The sequence below is a fragment of the Lynx canadensis genome, chromosome B4 (assembly GCF_007474595.2).
Source record: "Lynx canadensis isolate LIC74 chromosome B4, mLynCan4.pri.v2, whole genome shotgun sequence".
Classification (NCBI taxonomy): domain Eukaryota; kingdom Metazoa; phylum Chordata; class Mammalia; order Carnivora; family Felidae; genus Lynx; species Lynx canadensis.
The window spans coordinates 43565031-43589305 of record NC_044309.1 but is presented as its reverse complement, the minus strand read 5'-3'; the positions used below and the strand labels follow the sequence as shown (position 1 = coordinate 43589305).

At 36.8% G+C, this 24275-nt stretch overlaps 1 protein-coding gene across 1 annotated transcript; it reads left to right on the top strand.

Annotated features, from left to right (window-relative positions):
- CLECL1 (C-type lectin like 1) lies at positions 1–23748 on the top strand. The gene is made up of 5 exons (XM_030321896.1): positions 1–321; positions 4572–4658; positions 17852–18021; positions 22309–22421; positions 23223–23748. The coding sequence occupies exons 1-5, from the start codon at positions 240–242 to the stop codon at positions 23287–23289; spliced, it is 519 nt and encodes a 172-aa protein (XP_030177756.1). The 5' UTR covers positions 1–239; the 3' UTR covers positions 23290–23748.
- Positions 23749–24275: the final 527 nt, after the last annotated feature.

Here is a 24275-nt window from a genome sequence, read left to right as displayed (position 1 = left end):
CTCCTGTACGAATAGTAGTTTTCTTCCCTATCGTGAAGTGTTTGGAAATCTCTTGTCTTGATTGGTAAGACTGAACACATTGCTTTGTCACTTATTCATAGAAGAAATCCACCAAATTTGGGAGAGCAAAAGAAAATTGTTCATCTCAGTTTATTTGACTTACCGGAAATGTATTTGCAGAACTATGAAACTCCCTTAGCAGAACATCATTTTTGGTCTCTCTGTTTTTAATATGTGCAATGGCTGGAGATATAATCTATGCGGATATTAAAACTGATGGGGCTTTTTCTCTAGGAAATTCATCTTCGCTTCAGAAATCTGGTAAGTTGGATTTAGGGGTCCTTCTAAAATTAATATTTTACTTCTAATGTCCTTTATTTCTGTCCTGTGCTTGTATATGTCTTACTAAAAAATAGAAAAATGCAAGGATAAGAGTGAATGTTTTTAGTGAAACAAATGTTCATAAAGTTAATTGTAATTTATGCTTTTCTTTTTCAAATTTTTATAAATTCCAGTTAGTGAACATCCAGTATAATATTAGTTTCAGGTGTAGAATTTAGTGATTTATCACTCACATATAACACCACGGATGGAGTTGGAGAGTATTTTGCTCAGTGAAATAAGTCAGTCAGAGAAAGACAAATACCCTGTGATTTCACTCATATGTGCAATTTTAAAAAACAAAACAGGTCAACATGGTGGGGGGAGTGGAGAAAAAAGGCAAACCAGGAAACAGACTCTTAACTATAGAGAATAAATTGAGGGTTACTGGAGGGGAGGTGGGGGTAGGGGTATGGGTTGAATGGGTGATGGATATTAAAGAAGGCACTTGTGATGAGCACTGGGTGTTATATATAATTCTATTCTTAATACACAGAACTTCGCTTTTGGTTTTTGTAAACTTTCTATTCTTTGCATTTCTTGCAGTGAACATTTATACAGTGACATCAGTACTCATGACCCCTTTTTTCTCTACACTTTATATACCCCTGATTAAACCTGCCCTTTTAATATAGAATGATACATTTATTTATACAGAGGGGAAAATTCCTGGCTACTATTCACATTGTTAATTATCTTTTTGAAACTTGCAAATTGATAGGGTAACAATGTTAAACTAAACTAAGGAGACATGAAATGCTAGTATTTTATTTCATGAAGTTTAGAATTAGTGACTATCTGAGTAATAGAATATTTTTGGAATATGAAGAGATAGGCATATAGCTAAAGATAACATTGCACCTTAATCACAAACCACTCAAAAATGACAGATTTTAAAATTCAATGTGTCTTTTATCCTCCAAAGTACTAGGGAAAATTTCACGTTGCATTTCCATTCTTTTCTCTAGGATAAAGGTTGATGGGGGGTGGGAGGGAGGGGAAAGTGGGTGATGGGCATTGAGGAAGGCACCTGTTGGGATGAGCACTGGGTGTTGTATGGAAACCAATTTGACAATATATTTCATATTAAAAAATAATTAAAAATAATAATAATAAAAAATAGTTTATATAAATATTTATGTAATTTAAAATCTCATTGTGTTTGCCCTTGTAGAATGAATATAATGTATGATTTTCTATATTTCCACAGAATGTATTTCTTCTTTTATATTTTTAAATTTGTTATGAAATGAAACTGATGTGTGATTTTCTCCGATTGCAGAAGCATATTATTCCCTACTTTTAAATGTCACCTCTCTAACTTGCCCAATAGAAGCTTATCTGCTTTCTTTTCTCCCTACACTGGGTGCTTTCTTTTTCGATGAGAAGATAGAACTTAATTTGAAAAATAATGTGTAATAGAATTGCATTCTTATTCTCCCATTGTGAAAATTCTCACACTATTAGTCCATTTTCTTTTTTTTTTTCTTTTTTTCTTTTTTGATTTTTTTTTCATATATGAAATTTATTGTCAAATTGGTTTCCATACAACACCCAGTGCTCATCCCAAAAGGTGCCCTCCTCAATACCCATCACTCACCCTCCCCTCCCTCCCACTCCCCATCAACCCTCAGTTTGTTCTCAGTTTTTAAGAGTCTCTTATGCTTTGGCTCTCTCCCACTCTAACCTCTTTTTTTTTTTTCCCTCCCCTCCCCCATGGGTTTCTGTTAAGTTTCTTAGGATCCACATAAGAGTGAAACCATATGGTATCTGTCTGTCTCTGTATGGCTTGTTTCACTTAGCACCACACTCTCCAGTTCCATCCATGTTGCTACAAAAGGCCATATTTCATTCTTTCTCATTGCCATGTAGTATTCCATTGTGTATATAAACCACAATTTATTTATCCATTCATCAGTTGATGGACATTTAGGCTCTTCCACAATTTGGCTATTGTTGAGAGTGCTGCTTATTAGTCCATTTTTCTAGCATTATTTTAACTCACTTCAAGCAACAAAACCAGTGTTTTCAATTCTACATTCCAGGGTTTGATTTCCTTTTTGTTTACAGATAGAACTTTACTTCCCTCCAGATTTAGAGATTTGGAGATAACATCTTTAATGCCATCTAGTTCAATATTCCAGTATTACAGAGAGAAAACATAAATATATAAAGATTAAATTACTTACCCACAATGGTGCTTATGACCAGAAATCAAATACTTTATTACTCTTTCACTGCATATCCCTAGTGTTGGATAAATACAACTTCTGTTCTCATGTGTCATATCACAGTAGAGGGAAAAAATTATTTGGTACACTGAATTGTCATGTCCTCTAGAGCCCTACATATGATATGTCAGGTTCTTAGTCTTCTTCTAACTCCGTATGTTTTACTTAATTTGCTCTGGCTATTGTCTTTCTCTTTGCTCCTTAAAGTTACCATATTCCTTACTTCTTCAGAGCCTCAAAAATGCTGAGACCCTGTCCCTACTCTCTTAATCTTTGCATCCCCAACACCTCACATAGTACCAAGTACCTAACAGGCCATCAGTAGATGCTTGGTAAGTGGATGAATGTATAAATGGATAAATAAATGGATCTCATGAGACACTCAATAGATATTATAGGTTCATTTGTTCTTTAAGATATAAAACAAAGAGGGTGGTCATGATGAAATTGAGCTGAAGTGAAAAAGTGAAAAAGTATGATGCCACTGAGAATATCCCAGGCTAAAATTGAGAAATTCACACTTTTGGTAAATCGTACCTTGTGGGTCAAAAAAATGAGCTAATATCCCTTATGTCAGTCCCTTCACAAAATCTGAAATTTTTTCTGTAAGTTTTTAGGTCTGTAACCTGAAATATGTTATTAAAACATGTCTATTTTATATTAAAAACGTGTGTAGGGATACCATCACATTCTTCTTGAGATTATACCTTGACTGGCACCATTCTCATTGTTTTACATGATAAATGAAAATACACAGCCTTTTTTCTCTTCTGACAATTAAAATCCCACTGAAGATGTTTTATTCAGTAATAGTAAGAATTTGAACATAGAACAAAGCACTCTGTAATAATAGACCACTAAATAAGCATTCAGGTTAACCGGTCTTGATGCTTGACTCTGTAATTGGTTATGTATCAACATTAATTATTTTATTACTTTCTCAGTGTATATATCATCTATCTAGTGGAATTGATATGCTGCAATTATTTTGCATTAGAGATTACCCGTTTAATTATCAGCCAAAGCTAATAAGTCCTTTTTTTGTGATTTATTATTATCTTTTGACTACTCCAAAGACAATGAGATACAATGAACAGCAAACCAACTACTGGTTTGGTAGTCAGTCAAGACAGCTGAGGCCTGATCTCAGCTCTGTCACCAAATAACTATGTGGCTGTGGACTTGAATATCCCCATTAATGTGCAGATGTTGGGTGAGGTCATCTCTAAGAGTACTTTATTTTATTTTATTTTATTTTTTTTTAATTTTTTTTTCAACGTTTATTTATTTTTGGGACAGAGAGAGACAGAGCATGAACGGGGGGGGCAGAGAGAGAGGGAGACACAGAATCGGAAACAGGCTCCAGGCTCTGAGCCATCAGCCCAGAGCCCGACGCGGGGCTCGAACTCAGGCACCGCGAGATCGTGACCTGGCTGAAGTCGGACGCTTAACAGACTGCGCCACCCAGGCGCCCCAGAGTACTTTATTTTAAAATAAAAATGAATGAAACATATGAAATCACAGTTATGTATCACAGTATGTAGGCATGTTACATAAGAGAGAAAAGAATGGATCAATCCACATCAGTGGGTGCTGTCAATAAACTTAGAGAATCTGGAGAGTCTCAGTCTTATACAAAAATTTAGGACTGCACACAGTAGATCATTGTAATGCTGTGGAATAAGTGCAATGAACCCACAAACAAAAATTCATACCCATTCAAAGTTTTATAAGTCCCCTCCTCACAAACCAGAAAAGTATATACGTTCTGCGTGAGTGCGTATGTGTGTGCATGCATCCACAAAAAAGAAGCTGGGTCTATATATTTCAAAGAAGAGTAACTTAGAAGCATGATAACCAAGAAAATTTATTGAGCCCCCTCTTACCTCTCACCATATAAGGAAATATCTGCTGGAGTTACTATCCAGTTTTATCTCTCCAATCTATCCAATTTTGTAGATACTCACCATCATGGAATTTTCTTGAAAGTTGGATGTGCAATTATCATCATCCTTCTTGTAACAGTAATTGTGTTGAGCATTTTGGGTAAGTAATTATCAGTATTATTCATTTATCCTGAAGTATTTTTCTCTAGTGACATGTTGTAATTGTGTTTGCTGTTCAATGGTTCCCTAAACAATGCAGTACAACTTCGCAAAAAGTATGAAATTTGAAACAATTAAAATGAAAAATTCTCCATAGAACTTCAGTATGTGATATAATTGTGGATTCTTTTCATTGATAAAAGAAACAGATGTCAAGAATATATTTATATTTTATGATCGAACTGCACAATGCAGTTTGATATTGAGCTATACACAAGCTGCTCTAAATCTATTTTCCGATGAAAGGAAATTAAATTTATAAGTTTAAATTTGTAAGTTTATTCACATGAGCTAGTCCTGGGCACTATCAATCTTAAATCAATAGGTGAAAACATTTCCTAATAAACCATTTAAAAATTCTACTCATGTACTTTGAACATAACTGAGCATAATCCAATTATTCATATGGCAAATATTTTTAATTATTGAATAAACGCTTGGAGAAAAGTTCTTCACAAATGTCTATAGAACTAAGGTAACACACAGAGTGTATATATTGCAAGGAATCCAGGTTTCCAGATTAAATCAAACTCTAGAACAGGCCAAGGCATACCTGCCTACATCAAGAATCCTTGTAAATGGTATAGCAATTATGAATGGCCTTGGAAGTTACGAAGAAATAGGCACAGTGATAGAATTCCAGAATGGGAAAGACCTAGAAGTCCAGGTCGAGCCTCTAGTTGAGATGAACCACCCAAACCCCAGAAAGATCAGTTGTTTCATTAGTTTAATATAACTAGTCTATTGTCTAATTGCAGCTATAAAATTAGGGAGGAGGGAAGCAAAAATAATTAGCATTAAAAACCTATTCTATATATGTTTTTATGTTAAGCTAATAGATTTGTTTGTTACTAAACATCAGTTTGTCAATAAAACGTATTTTTATACCAATAGAATTGTTACCAAAATAGATTTTAAATAGTTAATTGCCCAATACACATTATTATGAAATTATAAATTACCAAGGTAATTTCAGTTCAATGGCCATCAGAAAGACAGAAATATTTGTCGTTGTAGAAAAAGTACTCTGGGCTCACCCTACTTCTATATATAGCATTTACATGCAAAGTATTGAAACAATTATGAACCAAATCAAAACATATAAAATCTTGTTCCTGAGGGGAGCCTGGGTGGCTCAGCTGATTAGGATCTGACTCTTTTTTTCTTTTTTTTTTTAAGTTTATTTATTTATTTTGTGAGAGAGAAAGAACATGAGTAGGGGAGGGGCAGAGGGAAAGAGACAGAGAATTCCAAGCAAGCCTGTGCTGTCAGCACAGAACCAGACTCAGGGATCCATCCCACGAACCACGAGATCATGACCTGAGATCATGACCATGAGATCATTTCTTGATCATGAAATCAAGAGTCGGGCAGTTAACTGACCGCACCACCCAGGTGCCCCAAGCATCTGATTCTTTGACTCTTGATTTTAGCTCAGGTCATGATCTCATGGTCATGGGATGGAACCCCAATTATCGTCCCTCACCTCTTGCCCCTCCCCTACTCGCATGTGCTGCACACACTCCCTTTCTCTCTCAAAATAATAAATAAACTCGTAGAAGAAAATAAAATCCTTTCCCTGAATCAGGTGACACTTGATTGAAACAAGTGTCCTTAACACTTGATATAATTGTGTTTCATTAAACGCAAACTCTCCAAGTGAGGCTTATATCCATGGCTGGTTATTTGTGCTTATTAAAATAAAGTATGAAGCCTCCAGGAAAAAATCAGGGAACAACCTCTGGTCCCAGATCATATCTTTTCATTTTCACTAAAGTTAACATTAATAAGATTAAGAGTCCAAAGGAAAGTCCCAATCTTGGGGAAATAGTGTTGTTTTCCCCTTAGAAGTTAATTAGTTAAGTTCCTATAGAGTTTCTACATGATTGAACTTTAGTCACTAGAACCCAATGGTTTTGTGTTTTTATTTAGTTAGGAAAATATGTTTTCTTCTTTCAATCAGTTCCCAGTTCAATTCTGCAAGACATAATACAATGGATGATGAATCAAAAAAGAGAAATTCTGTTGCCGGGGAAAATAAATCTGGAAAAATCGCTCAATAGGTAACATTACTATATATTGTCTAATCCCTGAGTAGCCAGACATTGACAGTAGCTTTGGTTTTTTCCTGAATATATCTGAATAGAAAGGTTCCTCTGCACCTGCAGAGGTATGGTTGAGATCACTACTTTCTATAGACCCCATTACATTCCATGACAAAAATACTCAGAGTTACAAGGAAAAGGAGAAAAAATGAGCTATATAGAGTTCTAACTAAATGTAAAGGTATTTCATTGAAAATATTTGCATTTTATTCTTTTTATTTCTATTGGGGCATGTGCGGATGTAGAATGTGATCAAAATAGTTTCCTTTTTAAAGTCCATGATTATCCAAGGTAGTTTTTTTCTTACCAGGTGATGTTATTAAATGCAAAATAATTATCAATGGTAATCTTATGTTGGTCTTTCTCTTGCCGTCTCATATGAATGTATTTGCATTCTTTTATTTCTTTAAAGTTTATTTTATTTTTGAGAGAGAGAAAGAGAGAGGGGGAGAGGAGCAGACAGAGAGGGAGAGACAGAATCCCAAGCAGGCTGCGCACTGTCAGCCCAGAGCCCCACGTGGGACTCGAACCCACCAACCGTGAGATCATGACCTGAGCCGAAGTTAGACACTTAAACAACTGAGCCACCCAGGCACCCCTGCATGCTTTTAAAAGTCAAGAAAACACTCAATTACTTTTAGCCTTTCTGCTTTCTATTTTCCAGAGACCTTATTACATGTTTAAATCTATGAATTTAATTTTAACTATATACCATTCTTCTTCTGAACATCCAGGTATAATTCTATTAGAAAGACGTACCAGTCCATAATACAGAGTACATTCAAATTCTGAGAATTCATTAAAACGTTAAATGGATTTTGATATTTCCAAGCCCCCTTGACCACATTCTAAAAGCTGTCTGATACAACACATGTTAATTTTTTTTTTTTAACTGGTGTGACGCTGAAGGAAAATTTTGTGGGACGCCATCCCCAGAGCAAGAGTACTATAATGTACTATACCGGGGACCACAGGTCATACTAGTGTTATTAAATAAAGCTCTAGCTTTAAATTTTGTTAGACTTGTTTTCTAATCCTCATCCTATTGCTATAGATGTATGTCACCTCTCCTAGATTCCTAGATCAATTCATCAGGAAAGAACATCAATTCTAAATTTGATCTTAAGAAAATAATAAAACTTAAAATATGTAAAATAAAAAATAGATCTGTTCAGCCATCAATTCTATTTTTTGCCTACCTTCTCTCTATTTCTTTCTAGAATTTAAATTAGATGTGCAATAGGCTTACCTCCATTTCTCTTAGCATCCCGTTGTGTCCTCAAAGTTATCGATTTGTGCTGAAGGCAATGTATTTAGATATGTTTTGCAGTCCACACATGCTCTCTTTTCCGGGTCTAAACTACAGACTCATTCATGGAGTCTGATTTCAGGGATTATAGTGTTCAATTCTAAGGACTTAATTTCAATCACACTTGTGTTAGCTTTCAATAGTCTCCTGTTATCTGATCATTTTTTCTACTTATTCTTTTATTCTTTAAATAATTTAAAACATTATGATTTTTGATACATATGACGAATTAACTATCTAAGTCTTTGGTGACCAAATCTGCTGTTTGTGTATCCTGCAACGTGGCTTGTTTTTTAAAGCATTTGATATGTTTTTATTCTAATTTGAATGATTCAATTGATGGAATTTCTAAAAGAAAATACTTTTCTTGCAAAAATACTTTCTTGTTGCATTTTCATCTGCGGGGAGGGAGTGAGGGGCTAATGGTTAAATGACTTGAGGTGCTTTTGAAGACACTGGACTGGGGTTCCTGGGTGGCTCAGTCGGTTAAGCATCCCACCTCAGCTCAGGTCACGATCTCACGGTTTGTGGGTTCAAGTCCCAGTCAGGCTTTGTGCTGACAGCTCAGAGCCTGGAGCCTGCTTCAGATTATGTGTCTCCCTCTATCTCTGCCCTCCCCCACTAACGCTCTCTCTCTCTCTCAAAAATAAATACATGTTAAAAAAAAATAATTGAAGAAATTGGACTAACCAGAATCTCACTGCTCACTCTATCACTTTTCAGCAAACCCAAGGTCTGGATTTAGGACCCTAGAACTGATATAAATCACTAGCTTTGAATTAGGGAGAATACTTGTTGGGATGAGCACTGGGGGCTATATGTAGGGGATGAATCACGGGAATCTACTCCTGAAATCATTATAGCACTATATGCTAACTAACTTGATGTAAATAAATAAATGAATTTAATACAAAATACACATAAATGAAAAAATAAATTTTAAAAAAGTAAAACTTTCAGAAAAAAAAAGTAAAACTTTCAGTATTTCACCATTAAGTATAATACTTCTATATGTTACTCAGATTAAGGAAGTTACTTTTATTCCAAGTTTGCTGATAGTTTTTATCATGGATGGGCACTGAATATCGTTAAAATAAATAAAATAAATAACACATACGTGTTAAGATATAAATAAACAAATAAATGATTAGCTTTGAGGGCAACCTTGCTTATGAACTCGTTTATTGGAAATGCTTCCTATTCGACTTCTAGCTAAGTGCCTCCCTTCAGCAATTTTCCGTTATTCTTACGAGCGAAGCATACTTTTATTTTCATTTTTATTTTCATATTTTAGAGAGGGAGAGAATGAGACAGCACAAGCGGGAGAGGGAGAAGGAGAGAAAGTATCTCAAGCAGCGCAGAGCCTATGTGGGGTGCGATCCACAACCCTGAGATCATGACCTGAGCTGAAATCAAGAGTTGGATGCTTAATTGACTGAGCCACCCGGCTCTTCTAAGCAATATTTTTTTATCTAATTCTTTTAGTATATAATTATCTTCTAGAAAAGTGTCTTTAAAAGAGAGTTTTTCAACACTGTGCCTTAGCATTTGTATGCCTTAAGCTTCTTGAGCTATAAAGATCTAGGTGACTAATTGGTAAACCATAGACTTTTATTTTTTTGTCTGGCTACACTTCAGAAATTTTTTCTATATTCCATAATATAGAAATGGTTAAGAAGCACTGGTTCATACTAATCTGGTCAAAGTATCTACTATTAGAAATATAGAAGTACAAATATAGTAATTTCTTATTAAATGTATCCTTAAAGTCCTAGTTGCATTGTTGCTGGTGTCTTTTTTTTAAAATATAATTTATGGTCAGCTAAATACACTGTATACAGCATGCTCTTGGCTTTGGGAGAAGATTCCCATGATTCATCGTTTACATACAACATCCAGTGCTCCTCCCAACAAGTGCCCTCCGCAATGCCCATCAACCTTCCTCCCCCCGCCATCAACCCTCGGTTGTTCTCTGTATTAAGAGTGGTCTTATGTTTGCCTCTCTCTTCTGTTAGGAACTATTTTTTCTCCTTTCCTTCCCCCATGGTCTTCTGTTAGTTTCTCAAATCCCACATATGAGTGAAAATATACGATATCTGTCTTTCCTCTGACTGACTTATTTCACTTAGCATAATACCCTCCAGTTCCATCCACGTTGTTGCAAATGGCAAGATTTCAGTCTTTCTCATTGCCAAGTAGTATTCCATTCTGTAGATATACCACAACGTCTTTATCCATTCATCAGTAGATGGACATTCGGGGTCTTTCCATAATTTGGCTATTGTTGAAAGCACTGCTATAAACATTGGGGTACACATGCCCCTATGCATCAACATTCCTGTATCCTTTGGATAAATTCCTAGTAGTGCTACTGCTGGTCATAGGGTAATTCTATTTTTAATTTTTTGAGGAACCTCCACACTGTTTTGCAGAGAGCTGCATCAGTTTGCATTCCCACCAACAGTGCAGAAGGGTTACTGTTCTCCACATCCTCGCCAACATCTGTTGTTTCCTGAGTTGTTAGTTTAGCTGCTCTGACCGGTGTGAGGTGGTATCCCAATGTGGTTTTCATTTGTTATTCCCCTGATGATGAATGATATTGAGCATCTTTTCATGTGTCTGTTGGTCATCTGGATATTTTCTTGGGAAAAGTGTCTAATCATGTCTTCTGCTATTGTTTTCGGGGTGTTGAGTTTGGTAAGTTCTTTATAGATTTTGGATACTAACCTTCTATCCAGTATGTCATTTGCAAATATCTTCTCCATTCTGTCCACTGCCTTTTAGGTGTGCTGGTTGTTTCCTTCGCACTGCGGAAGCTTTTTATCTTGATGAGGTCCCATAGTTCATTTTTGTTTTTACTTCCCTTGCCTTTGGAGACATGTCAAGTAAGACGTTGCTGTGGCTGAGGTCAAAGAGGTTGTTGCCTGTTTTCTCCTCTAGGGTTGTGATGGTTTCCTGTCTCATATTGAGGTCTTTCATCCATTTTGACTTATTTTTGTGTATGGTGTAAGAAAGTGGTCCAGTTTCATTCTTCTGCATGTTGCTGTCCAGTTTCTCCCAGCACCATTTGCTAAAAGACTTTTTTCCATTGGATACTCTTTCCTGCTTTGTCAAAGATTAGTTGGCCATACATTTGTGGGTCCATTCTGGGTTCTTTATTCTATTCCATTGGTCTGTGTGTCTGTTTTTGTGCCAATACCATACTGTCTTGACGATTACAGCTTTGTAGTAGAGGCTAAAGTCCGGGATTGTGGATACCTTCCACTTTGGTTTCTTTTTCAACATTACTTTGGCTATTCAGAGTCTTTTGTGTTCCATACAAATTTTAGGATTGTTTGTTCTGGCTTTGAGAAGAATGCCCGTGTTATTTGGACTGGGATTCCATTGAATGGGTGGATTGTTTGGGTAGTATTGACATTTTAACAATATTTGTTCTTCCAATCCATGAGCATGGAATGTTTTTCCATTTCTTTGTGTCTTCTTCAGTTTCTTTCATAAGCTTTCTATAGTTTTCAGAGTACAGATCTTTTACATCTTGGTTAGGTTTATTCCTTGGTATCTTATGGTTCTTTGCATCTGTAAATGGGATCGATTTCTTCATTTCTCTTTCTGTTGCTTCATTATTGGTGTCTAGAAATGCAACCAATTTCTGTGTGTTGATTTTGTATCCTGCAACTTTGCTGAATTCATGTATCAGTCCTAGCAGCTTTTTGGTGGAGTCTTTCAGGTTTTCCACACAGAGTATCAGGTCATCTGTGAAAAGCGAAAACTTGGTTTTTTCTTTGCCAATTTGGATGACTTTTATTTCCTTTTGTTGTCTGATTGCTGATGCTAGCACTTCCAACACTATGTTAAACAACAGTGGTGAGGGTGGACATCCCTCAGTCGTGTTCCTAATCTCAGAGGGAAAGCTCTCAGTTTTTCCCCATTGAGGATGATATTAACTGTGGGATTTTCATATATGACTTTTATGATGTCAAGGTATGTTCCTTCTATCCAGACTTTTTTGAAGATTTTTATTAAGAAATGATGTTGTATTTTGTCAAATGCTTTTTCTGCATCTATTGACAGAATCATCGCTTTCTTACCCTTTCTTCTATTAATGTAATGTATCACATTGATTGATTTGTGAATATTGATCCAGCCCTGCAGCCCAGGAATGATCCCACTTGATCATGGTGAATAATTCTTTTCATATACTGTTGGATTCAATTTGCTAGTATCTTGTTGAGAATTTCTGCATCCATGTTCATCAGGGATATTGGCCTGTAATTCTCCTTTTTGGTGGGGTCTCTGATTTGGGAATCAAGGTAATACTGACTTCATAGAATGAGTCAGGAAACTTCCCTTCTGTTTCTATTTTTGGAACAGCTTGAGAAGGATAGATATTAACTCTGCTTTCATGTCTGGTAGAATTCCCCAGGGAAGCCATCTGGCCCAGAACTCTGTTTGTTGGGGATTTTTGATAACTGATCCAGTTTCTTCGCTGGTTATGGGTCTGTTCATATTTTCTATTTCTTCCCATTTCAGTTTGGGTAATGTGTGGTTGTCTAGGTATGTGTCCATTTCTTCCAGGTTGTCCAGTTTGTTGGCATATACATTTTCATAGTATTCTCTAATAGTTGTATTTCTGCGGTGTTGATTGTGACCTCTCCTTTTTCATTCGTGATTTTATCTATTTGGATTCTCTTTTCTTTTTGAGAAGTCTGACTAGGCGTTTATCAATTTTGTTTATTTGTTCAAAAAATCAGCTCTTAGATTTATTGATCTGTTCTATTGTTTTTTTGGATTGTGTGTTGTTTATTTCTGCTCTAGTCTTTATTATTTCTCTTCTTGTGCTGGTTTTGGAGTCTTTGCTATTCTGCTTCAAGTTCCATTAGGTAGGGTGTGATTAGGTTTGTATTTGGGATTTTTCTTGTTTCTTGATATAGGCCTAGATTGCAATGTATTTTCCTCTCAGGACTGCCTTTGCTGCATCCCAAAGGATTTGGACTGTCATGTTTTCATTTCCATTTGCTTCCATATATTTTTAAATTTCCTCTCTAATTGCCTGATTGACCCATTCATTCTTTAGTAGGATATTCTTTAACCCCCATGCATTTGGAGGCTTTCCAAAATTTTTCTTGTGGTTGACTTGAAGTTTCATAGTGTTGCGATCTGAAAATATGCATGGTATGATCTCAATTCTTTTATTCTTTTTATTTATTGTGGGGTGTTTTGTGACCCAGTATGTGATCTATCTTGGAGAATGTTCCATGTACACTCGAAAAAAAAATGTGTATTCTGCTGCTTTTGGATGAAAAATTCTGAATATATCTGTCAAGTCCATCTGGTCCAGTGTATCATTCAAGGCCATTGTTTCTTTATTGATGTTCTGCCTAGATGCTATGTCCATTGTTGTAAGTGGAGTATTAAAGCCCTCTGCCATTACCATATTCTTATCAGTAAGATTGCTTATGTTTGTGATTACTTGATGTATATATTTGGGTACTTCAAAATTGGGAGCATAAACATTTATAATTGTTAACTCTTCTTGATGGATAGACTCCATAATTATGATATAATGCCCTTCTTCATCTCTTGTTACAGCTTTTAGTTTAAAATCTAGTTTGTCTGACATAAGTATGGCTACTCCAGCTTTCTTTTGACTTCCAGTAGCATGATAGATGGTTCTCCATTCCCTCATTTTCAAGCTGAGGGTGTCCTCAGATCTAAAGTGAGTATCTTGTAGACAGCATATAGATGGATCTTGTTTTCTTTGTTGTTGTTGTTGTTGTTTATCCATTCTGATACTCTATGCCTTTTGAGTGGAGCATTTGGTCCATTTAAATTCAGAGTAATTATTGAAAGATATGGATTTAGTGTCATTGTGTTATCTGTAGGTTTCATGCTTGTGGTGATGTCTCTGGTCCTTTGTAGTCTTTGCAGTGTTCCACTCACAGAGTCCCCCTACGATCTTTTGCAGGGTTGGTTTGTCCTTCAGTTTTTGTCTGGGAAAGCCTTTTTCTCTCCTTCTATTCTGAATGACACCCTTGATGATAAAGGATTCTTGACTGCATATTTTTCCTATTCAGCACATTGAATATTTCCTGACACTCCCTACAGGCCTGCCACGTTTCAGTGGACAGGTCTGCTACTGCACTTATGTGTCTACCCTTGTAGGTCAAGGCCCATGTGTCCCTAGCTGCTTTCAGAATTCTCTCTTTAACTTTGTATTTTGCCAGTTTCACTATGATATGCCATGGAGAAGGCCCATTCTTGTTGAATCTGAAGGGAGTTCTCTGTGCCTCCTGGATTTGGATGTCTGCTTCCTTCTCCAAATTAGGGAAGTTCTCAACTATATTTTGTTCAAGTAAACCTTCTGACCCTTTCTCTCTCTTTTCTTCTTCTGGAACTCCTATGATGCAGCCATTATTATGTTTCACTGAATCACTTATCTCTAATTCTCCCCTCTTGTTCTAGTATTTTTTATCTCTCTTTTTCTTAGCTTCATCATTTTCCATAATTTTATGTTCTATTTCACTTATTCTCCCCTCTGCTTCCTCCATTCTTGCTGTCACTGCACCTAATTTATTTTCCACCTCACTTACAACATTTCTTAATTCATCATGACTGTTTCTTAGTTCCTTAATCTCTGCAGCAATAAATTCTCTGCTGTCTTCTATGCTTTTATTAAGTCTAGCTATTAATTTTATAACTATTATTCTAAATTCTTGATCAGATAAATTGTTTACATCTGTTTTGAGCAATTCTCTAGCTGTCATTTCTTTCTCAAGTTTCTTTTGAGGAGATTCTTCCATTTCACCATTTTGGCTAGTTTTCTGTCTTTTATGTGTCCTAATAGCTTGTTATATGTCCTGCACCTGTGAGCACTACTATTATAAAAGGGGGTCATACACTGTCCAGGGCCTGGCTCTTCAGAAGGTCTTTTTGGAGTGTATTGTGCCCTCTTTCTTGTTGTGACTCTGTTTGCTTTATTTCCCTACTTGTAGTGGTGGTTTGGACCTTCCACCAGGTGTGCTTTGATTTGGTCTTTGAAGTAACCCTGGAAAACATTTAAAAATGGGGTGGTAGTGGAAGAAGCCTTATCCCATACAAAGAAAGAAATGACAGGGACAGAGAAAAAGAAAACAAAAAAAGAGAGAGAGAGAGAAAAATTGATCGAGCAGATAATCAGAGAAACTCTACCACTTAATCCAGAGAAAGAGAAAGGAAAATAAAGAAGGAGATACAGAAGAGGTGTAAAAAGAATAGATAAAATATGTCTGCTTAAGCAAAACAACAACCAGAATAGAGAAAGGAAGAAAAGAAAGACAGAAATTATTTATATATATATATATATATATATATATATATATGTAATAAGAATTGACCAAGAATCAAATCAGAAAATGCAAAACCACTGGACAAATATCTGATTAGTTTCAGCTATACAACACAGGGACTCAACACTTTCATACAACACCTGGTGCTCATCACAGGATCACTTCTTAATCCCTATCACCTACTTAACCCATCCCACCATTCACCTCCCCTCTGGTAACCATCAGTTTGTTCTCTACAGTTAAGTGTTTCTTGGTTCTGTTCAACAATTTGAAGATGTTTTTCACTATATTCTGCCCCCCATAATTCATTATGTGAAAGGGCTTTTTTTTAATGTTTCCCTATAAATGGTATGCAATTTTTCTCCGTTTTCAAGATTTTTCTCTGTTGCAAGCAGTTTTATTTATTTTTGCGTATGTAAAAATACCTGCTTAGCGTTTGATTAGCTTCTTGAAAGTATAGATTTATATATTTAAATAATTTGGAGGAAATTGAACTATTACCATTTTTTCCCCTTATTTTCTCTTTCCGATGGTTCTAGGATTTCAATTTCATGTATGTTCAATATTTTTATATTGCCCTGCAAAACGTTGAGACTTTGTATATTTTTTTCCAACTGTTTTCCCTTGTTTTTTTATATTGGACAATTTCAAGTTCCCTAAACATTTTTTTTCCTGCTAATTCTCTGCTTTTAAGCCCAATCTAATGAAATTTGCATATCATGCATTTCTTAATTATAAATTTCATTTCTTAACAAAAGTAAAAATTCTCTATTTCTTAGAAGTATCCCATTTTTTGAATTACAAACATATTTTCTTTTACATACTTGTGCCTAATTAGAACAGCTGCTTTAGAATATTTGGGGATAATTCTCAATCTGCATCATTTTCCTGTTGTGCTGCATTAATTTCCTTTCTCTTCTTAATCGGTCATATTTTCCTGATTTTCCTATGTCAAGTATTTGGAGATTGTGCCCTTGGATATTGTGCAGGCTATGCTGAGAAGTCTGTATGCTGATGTATTTCTCCAAACAGTGTTGATTTTCCTATTTTAGCAGGGACTTGGTATAGCTGACCTCAAATTTAAATTTCTGTCTTTTGGGAAATTCCTGGGTGGCTCATTTGGTTGAGCGGTTGAGGGTCTGACTCTTGATTTCGGTTTAGGTCATGATCCCAGGAATGTGGAATTGAGCCCCACATGGGGGCTCTGCACTGAATGTGGAGTCTACTTAAGATTCTCTCTCTCTCTCTGTCTCTCTCTGTCTCCCACTGCCGCTCTCCCCCACTTTTGCTCTCTAAAACAAACAAACAAAAATATCTATCTTTTGGGCAGTAGCTCAAATCTCAAACAAATTCTTTTTTTTCCCAAATAAATTATTTTATCCTTAGCTATAATGTAGCTTTCACATGCATCAGGCAGCGACTTGGAAAACTTTTATACTTGGAACTCGGTGCACATCCTTTATGTTTTCTTCTTCATGGGATTCATCCTCCATTTTCAATATCTGTGGTTGTTTCAAACTCTGTTCTCTGTTTTTTTAGTTTTGTTTTTGTTTTTGTTTTGTTTTTTTAGTCTCAAAAGACTGCAGATTGTCTATTGAAATTTTACTCACTCTACATGGCACCAACATTGGGCTGTCTTAAGCTAAAAGTTGTAAAAATAAAAAATATATACCTTTCCATACCTATTTCAAGTGTCACTTCCCCTCCAAAATCTGCCTGCTTTGTTCATGTTTCAATGCCTTCAAGTCATTTTCTGTGTATATGTATGTGTGTTTTTAAAGGATATTTATTTCAAGGGCAATAAGTTACTGGTATATCCAGGATGGCTATGTGTCATCATCTAAACCTACTGGCAAATATTATAAATCAAAACTACCTGTTACAAGCACATTTGGGGATGTCAAGATCCTTTTTATATGGGAGGATCAATCTATCTTAAGCTTTGGGGACCACTTATTATGCAAATTTTGTCCAAGAAAATATATTCCAGTGTGATAGATAACTCCCAAATGTCTGGTGTAATGGTGGACCACTAATTAAAATCTCTAATTTGTATTTTACTTTAAAATTTTTATCTGCCTGAGACGTGAGCACAGGCAGTGTCTGCATTGACCCTATACAGTCTTGATCCTAGTGTCTTATACATTGCCTTGCTGATAGAAAATATGATATATTTTTAAGTGAATTAAACAGAAAAAGAATGGAAGAATGAATGAATATACACATGGTTGAAATTCTGTTAATCTTTATTCTTTCCAAATCCACCTTGAGAAAAGCATATACTTTTGTCAAAGAAAGCTTTAGACCATAATTTAACAAAATTTGAGAAGCTTGTATGTGGTATTAGGGATATAGTTCTAAGTCTCTTTTAATTACTTATCCTTTTTCCTTCCAGTTTCTTTCAACTCTTCTACTGCTCATAAATCATGCCCTTCGAAAGACTGGAGGCTACACGGGGGGAAATGTTACTGGGTTGCTGAAGCTAATAAATCTTGGCATGAAAGTAAAAATGACTGTGCCATGAAAAATTCACATCTCATGGTGATTCGAGACTTCATCGATATGGTGAGATATCAAACTTGGAGATTATAGCATCCTTCACACTTTTCATTACAGTTATTGTGCTACATACTTGGAAATTTCTATGAAAATAATTTGAAGCCTCATTCCTATTAACTACATAAATGTTGGTTGAATGAATTGTTGAACTACATGTTTATTTTTAAGCTTTTTGGGAGGGAGTGGCTATGGATTGGAGGAATTCATTTGCTACTCTACACCTAACTTCTCCACCAGGGATCCCCATAGCTTACTAGATTCCATTTTAAAATATAAGAAGGTAAATATCTTCCCTCATCTCTCATGTTTATTGCAATATTCACAAAGGCTGCAGTCAGATATCATGGCAGCTAAAATTAAGATGATGCTGAGAGAAAAGAAATACAGAATAGTCCTCATTAAGGACCTTCTTCCTTGAGCAGAGTATTTCTCTAACTGGCTTAATTTAAATTGAAGTTTTGTGGGGCACCTGGGTGGCTCAGTCGGGTTGAGCTTCCGGATTCAGCTCAGGTCATGATCTCGCGGTCCGTGAGTTCGAGCCCCGCGTCGGGCTCTGGGCTGACAGCTCAGAGCCTGGATCCTGCTTCAGATTCTGTGTCTCCGTCTCTCTCTGCCCTTCCCAGCTCACGCTCTGTCTCCCTGTCTCTCTCTCTTACTCTCAAAAACAAATCACCAATAAAAGAAGAAAAGAAAAGATTGGAAAGAACCATAAGAAAGTGTCCATTGTGGCACAGACCTGGGAGAAGAAAAGAGCAGTGATGCGGAAGTGGCAAGAAATTCCACCTAGATCCTTGTCCCCCTATCTGTTAACTGTGCTATGGCACAAAAGCCTTAATGTGCGTGCCGGTGACAAGGACAGCTGCCTTTAGGGCGCTGGTGAAACCCACTGCAGGTGAGAAAGAGGACTGGGAACCGAAAATACTCCCGTGGGAGGGTCGAGAATACACAATGGGACCATGACTACATTCAGAGGAGGGGCAGCGGAACAGAGAAAGCCGCACAGAGAAGACAGGGGTGAGGGCCTGCCTAAGACTGAGGCATAATCAGAACAAGAAAGACCATTGCCTCCGCTGCCTTTTACTATCAAGCTAACAAGTTTCAAATAGGAAGTCAAGAAGGGAGAGGGACAAGGGAGGAAGAAGAATGCGCAAAGAGGTCTTCATGAGGCATGGTGAGAAGGGAGACTTAAAATCTCAGGTCAAGGAGACATTTCCCTGGCACACAGACAAACCAAAACCACTGAACACAAGATGCCACGGCAGGAATTTGAAACCCGAGGTGCACCGAGGATTACCAGAGCAGCAACAGATGAGAAACCCACCCTCCTAACGATTAACTTCAACCCTAGGACAGACTAGTAACCTCGTTTCATTACTACGCACAAAACCAGTGGGTTTTGTCAAGTCAAGTTAGCATCAAATCATTGGGTATGAGGTAAATAAAAGGACCCAAACAAACAGGACACTCCAAACAAACAAACAAACAAGCAAAAAAAAAAAAAAGGGGGGGGGGGTAATACTGCAAAATGATAAAGGAGTTGTATGCGGTTGCTGGGGCAGCCGTGACAAAGGACCACAAACTTAATGACTTAAGCAAGAGAAGTGAATTTCTTTCAGTTCTGAAGGCTGAGTCCCAAGATCAAGGTATTGGCCAATGCCTCTCTCCTTGGCTTTCAGACGGCCACCTCTTACTGCGTCCTCACATAGTCTTTCCTCTGTGTGGGTGTATCTGTGTCTCTCCGTGTGCCCAAATTTTTCTTCTTATAAGGACAGCAGTCAGATTGAATTAAGATCCATGCTAATAGCCCTAGTTTAGCTGAATCAGCTCTTTAAAGGCTCTGACTTCAAATGCAGTCATATTTTCAAGTCCTGGGGGTCAGGGCTTCAACACAGGAATTTTGGAGAGACACAATTTGGTCCATAATATTCTACCCTTTGGCCCTTGAATCCCACAACAGGAGTCAATTATATATATATATATATATATATATATATATATAAATTTTATTTTACATATATCTATCTATCTATATATATATATATATATATATATCAGCAAGGTAAACACTAATAGAACTAAGAGGAAATGGGGAATCCACAAATACTATTGGAGTTATCAACATGTCACTTTGAGTAACTGAAAAAACAACCCAATAAATAAATAAATAAATAAATAAATAGCCAACTCTATAAACCAATTAAACCTAACTGATCTTATAGAAATCTGTATCCAACAGCATCAGAATACACTTTTTTTTTTTTCAAAACACATGGAACTTTGATGAAGACAGACCATATGTGGGAACTTAATCAACTTTTAAAATCTTCAAAAACAGATCTTATACAAAGCATCTCAGACCTTCAGAAAATTAAACTGGTAATTAGGAACGGAATAGTGTTTGGAAAGTTCCCAAACGTTTGAAAATTCGGCAACACACTTCTGAATGATGACTGGGTCAAAAAGGAAGTGATCAGAGCAAAATTTTTAAACTATATTGTGAATTGAATAAAAACAACATCTTAGGGGCGCCTGGGTGACGCAGTCGGTTAAGCGTCCGACTTCAGCCAGGTCACGATCTCGCCGTCCGGGAGTTCGAGCCCCGCGTCAGGCTCTGGGCTGATGGCTCGGAGCCTGGAGCCTGTTTCCGATTCTGTGTCTCCCTCTCTCTCTCTGCCCCTCCCCCGTTCATGCTCTGTCTCTCTCTGTCCCAAAAATAAATAAAAAAGGTTGAAAAAAAATTAAAAAAAAAAACAACATCTTAATGTGTCAGAATTTACAGGTTTCAACTTCAGAGCTTCGAGGGAAATTTATCGCCTTAAGTGCTTATGTTTGAAAAGAAAATAATGTAAAATCAATCATCTACACTACTTAAAAAAAAAAAAAAAGAAACTAAGAAAAGAACAAACTAGCCCCAAAGCAAGCAGAAGAATGGAAGATGTACATTACTCGATCTCAAGTCTTACTATAAAACAAAATTAGCTAATATGGCGTAGAATTGGCAAAAGACAGATAGACCAGTGACACTGAATAGAGATGCTAGAAGCAGACCTACAAAATTTAGTCAACTGATTTTTTTACCATAGCGCAAAGATAATTCAATGGAACAACACGACGTTGTCTTGTATGCGTGCATAACGACTTTATTTTCTTACAGTTATGACATTTAGCCTATGAGTTCAGCTGCACGCGACAGAGAACCAAAATCACCGTAGCTTAAATAAGGTAGATGTTCACTTTATTGACTCTAAAACAGTTTCACTTATAAGATATCCCTTTAGTACACTTAAAAGTGTTAGGACAATTAGAAAGCAAAAACAAAACTCCCAGTTAAACTACTACGAGCCAGGGATTGTCTGATGTTTCCAATGTTGAAGTGTTAAAATAGGGGGAAAATGTATCTATTCCTCTATGCAATTGGTTATGTCGCTCACGTTTTAGTCCGTACAGCTATGGATTCCTAGTCTTGTCTGTAGAGTGCTGTCTGTGTCCACCTATTTCCGGTTGATGGACCACCATGTGGACATTCTAGCCATCAGAAAAGAAGGAAATAATGAATGGAAAGATACAGCCCTACCTTTTACGTGCTTGATTAGAATTTCAGTACCACTTGAGTTGTGTTCCATTAGCCAGAAATTAGTCACATTGTCACACTTAGCCAAAAGGGAGCCTGGGAAACATATCCTTACTATGTCTGGCCATAGTATGGCTCAGGGGTTTTATTACTATAGAAAAGTTGTTAAGAAACTATGAACAATATGTACCATGTCAGCTCAGATATTGCTTCCTTTCTTCCCTGTGTATTTTCTTGCTTCTATCTATTATTTCTTACCTGTAATTAATTATAACCACTAACATTTATGTAATGAGAATTTATTATGTTCCAAGCAGTGTAGAATAATGTTATTTAATAACAAAGCTCTTTGAGATAGGTACTACTATAATCTGAGTCTCAGAGATTGGGGAAAAACACAAGTAAAAAGATTCAACAACTGTGCCAAGATGCACAGCAATCGATCGTCGAGCCAGGACTCAAATTTGGAAGCTTATCCTTGCAGTCTTAGGATCTCCGGCAACCACGCATACTTTATGACATTGTAGTGCGGTACTTTGTCCCTCCAGTATGATCCATTAGAAAAGTGTGAAGTTCAATCCCTGCTTCTCGTGTAGGACCAGCATACAAAAGGTCCTCTTGAGAAATTTATTTTTTGTATCTATAAGAATTCAAATATATATTCCTATAATACTTCCTATAATACAAATATATATTCCTATAATATTTCCTATTCTCTTTAGAGTTTCCTATGGAAGCACCTAAATACTGGAGTGTTTTACTGGATTGGCTTGACTATTCCACCTGGAGGGGAATCATGGACCTGGGTAGACAACAACCCTTTTGACTCCCATCTGTGAGTTTATTGTATTTTAGCTTTTTTGTGATTTTAATCCCATACTGTATGACAAGAAAGAGTCGTCTGATGCTGTTGGGCTTGAACTGAGGAAACAGGTATAAATTTCCCTACCGAATCATATGATCTGACAAATATTCATATAAAATGGTCTACTCGGAAAGTCGAGGAAAAAAAAGACATCTCACTCCACGCACTCAGAAGATTTAGGGATGGGAAGCAGGATTTGCCAATAGCGTCCTTTTATTTTATTAAGAGGCAAATTAACCAATGTGAAATCTCTTGTAAGAGCACAAGTTTAGGGGCACCTGGGTGGCTCAGTTGGTTGAACATCCAACTCTTGATTTAGCTCAGGTCATGATCCCAGGATCATAGTGTTGAGCCTCATTTGGGGCTCCTCACTGAGCATGGAGACTGCTTAACATTCTCTTTTTCTCTCCTTCTGCCCCCTCCCCTACTCATGCTCTCTCTCCCTCTCTTAAAAAAAAAAAAAAAAAAAGACCACAAGTATAGTTTACAAAATGTAAATTTCTGCTCTTTTCAACAGTTTTTAAATGAACAAAACCAGAAGTGCCATTTTAGCATTATCCTTATAACCTTGACTACTACTCCTTAGCTATTAACTTCCCTTGCAAAATAAAACTGAGGGTGGGAAGAATTACCTTACCCACCATATTGTATATTGTTTAAATTGTTTAAATACTCATGTTTTTATTTTAAAAATTAGAAAATATTTTCTGAGGCCCTCTTTAGTCTCTGGACATATGCTGTTGTAAAGATAACCATTTTCTTCCTTCATAGGTTTTCAATAGAAGAAAAATGGCGGACCCGGAGCATGAAATGTGCCCAGGTGTCTCAAATAAGATAGCTGAACAAAAATGTGGGAAAATTAATCCGTGGATTTGTCAACTGTAACCCACACTGCAGGAAATCAGTCTCCATTTCTCTGACGGAAAGACACCACATGAAGTTTGAATTCAGATATATCAAGTCCAGAGGGCCACGTGTGTCCCAGAGGGGTGTGTGTGTGTGTGTGTGTGTGTGTATGTGTGTGTGTGTGTTCATTTGGGTGGGTATAGTACTATTTCTCAGAGATTTAGGAAGGCTAATAGAGAAAATGAAATGTTGTAGAAACTGAGAAGATAGAATGAACGTATTTTTTCGTATGAATTATCAGTTATTCAATCCCCATTCTCATTTTGCATATGGTTTTGAAAATTCAGTCTTTATTTTCTCCACAGCTCCCCTCTATAATAGCCTTACCTAATTACATTTTTACGAAGAAATTCGTATCAAAATCAAATTTGCATCTCTAGCCCAGACTTTTCCCGGATCACCAGACCCATATACGGTAGTGCTTATATAACATATCAAATTGGGGCACCTCGGGGCGCCTGGGTGGCGCAGTCGGTTAAGCGTCTGACTTCAGCCAGGTCACGATCTCGCGGTCCGGGAGTTCGAGCCCCGCGTCGGGCTCTGGGCTGATGGCTCAGAGCCTGGAGCCTGTTTCCGATTCTGTGTCTCCCTCTCTCCTCTGCCCTCCCCCGTTCATGCTCTGTCTCTCTCTGTCCGAAAAAATAAATAAACGTTGAAAAAAAAAAAAAAAAAAAAAAAAAAAAAAACAAATTGGGGCACCTGGGTGTCAGTTGGTTGACCATCTGACTGTTGGTTTAAGTTCAGGTCATTACCTCATGCTCATGAGATTGAGCCTGAAATCAGGCTCTGCACTAGGTGTGGGGTCTGCTTAAGATTCTTTCTCTCCTTCTCCTGCCCCTCCCCTGCTTACGAGCAGTGTGCATACACTCTCTCTACTATATCAAAGAAAGTTAATTCATAAATGACATTTAACATATG

What these genes read in the sequence shown, in the direction of transcription:
- CLECL1 (XM_030321896.1), top strand. Translation starts at nt 240, where the DNA reads ATGGCTGGAGATATAATCTATGCGGATATTAAAACTGATGGGGCTTTT. An exon ending in TTCGAGACTTCATCGATATG is followed by an intron (nt 18,022 to 22,308) that starts GTGAGATATCAA and finishes TATTCTCTTTAG; the next exon opens with AGTTTCCTATGGAAGCACCT. An exon ending in AACCCTTTTGACTCCCATCT is followed by an intron (nt 22,422 to 23,222) that starts GTGAGTTTATTG and finishes CTTCCTTCATAG; the next exon opens with GTTTTCAATAGAAGAAAAAT.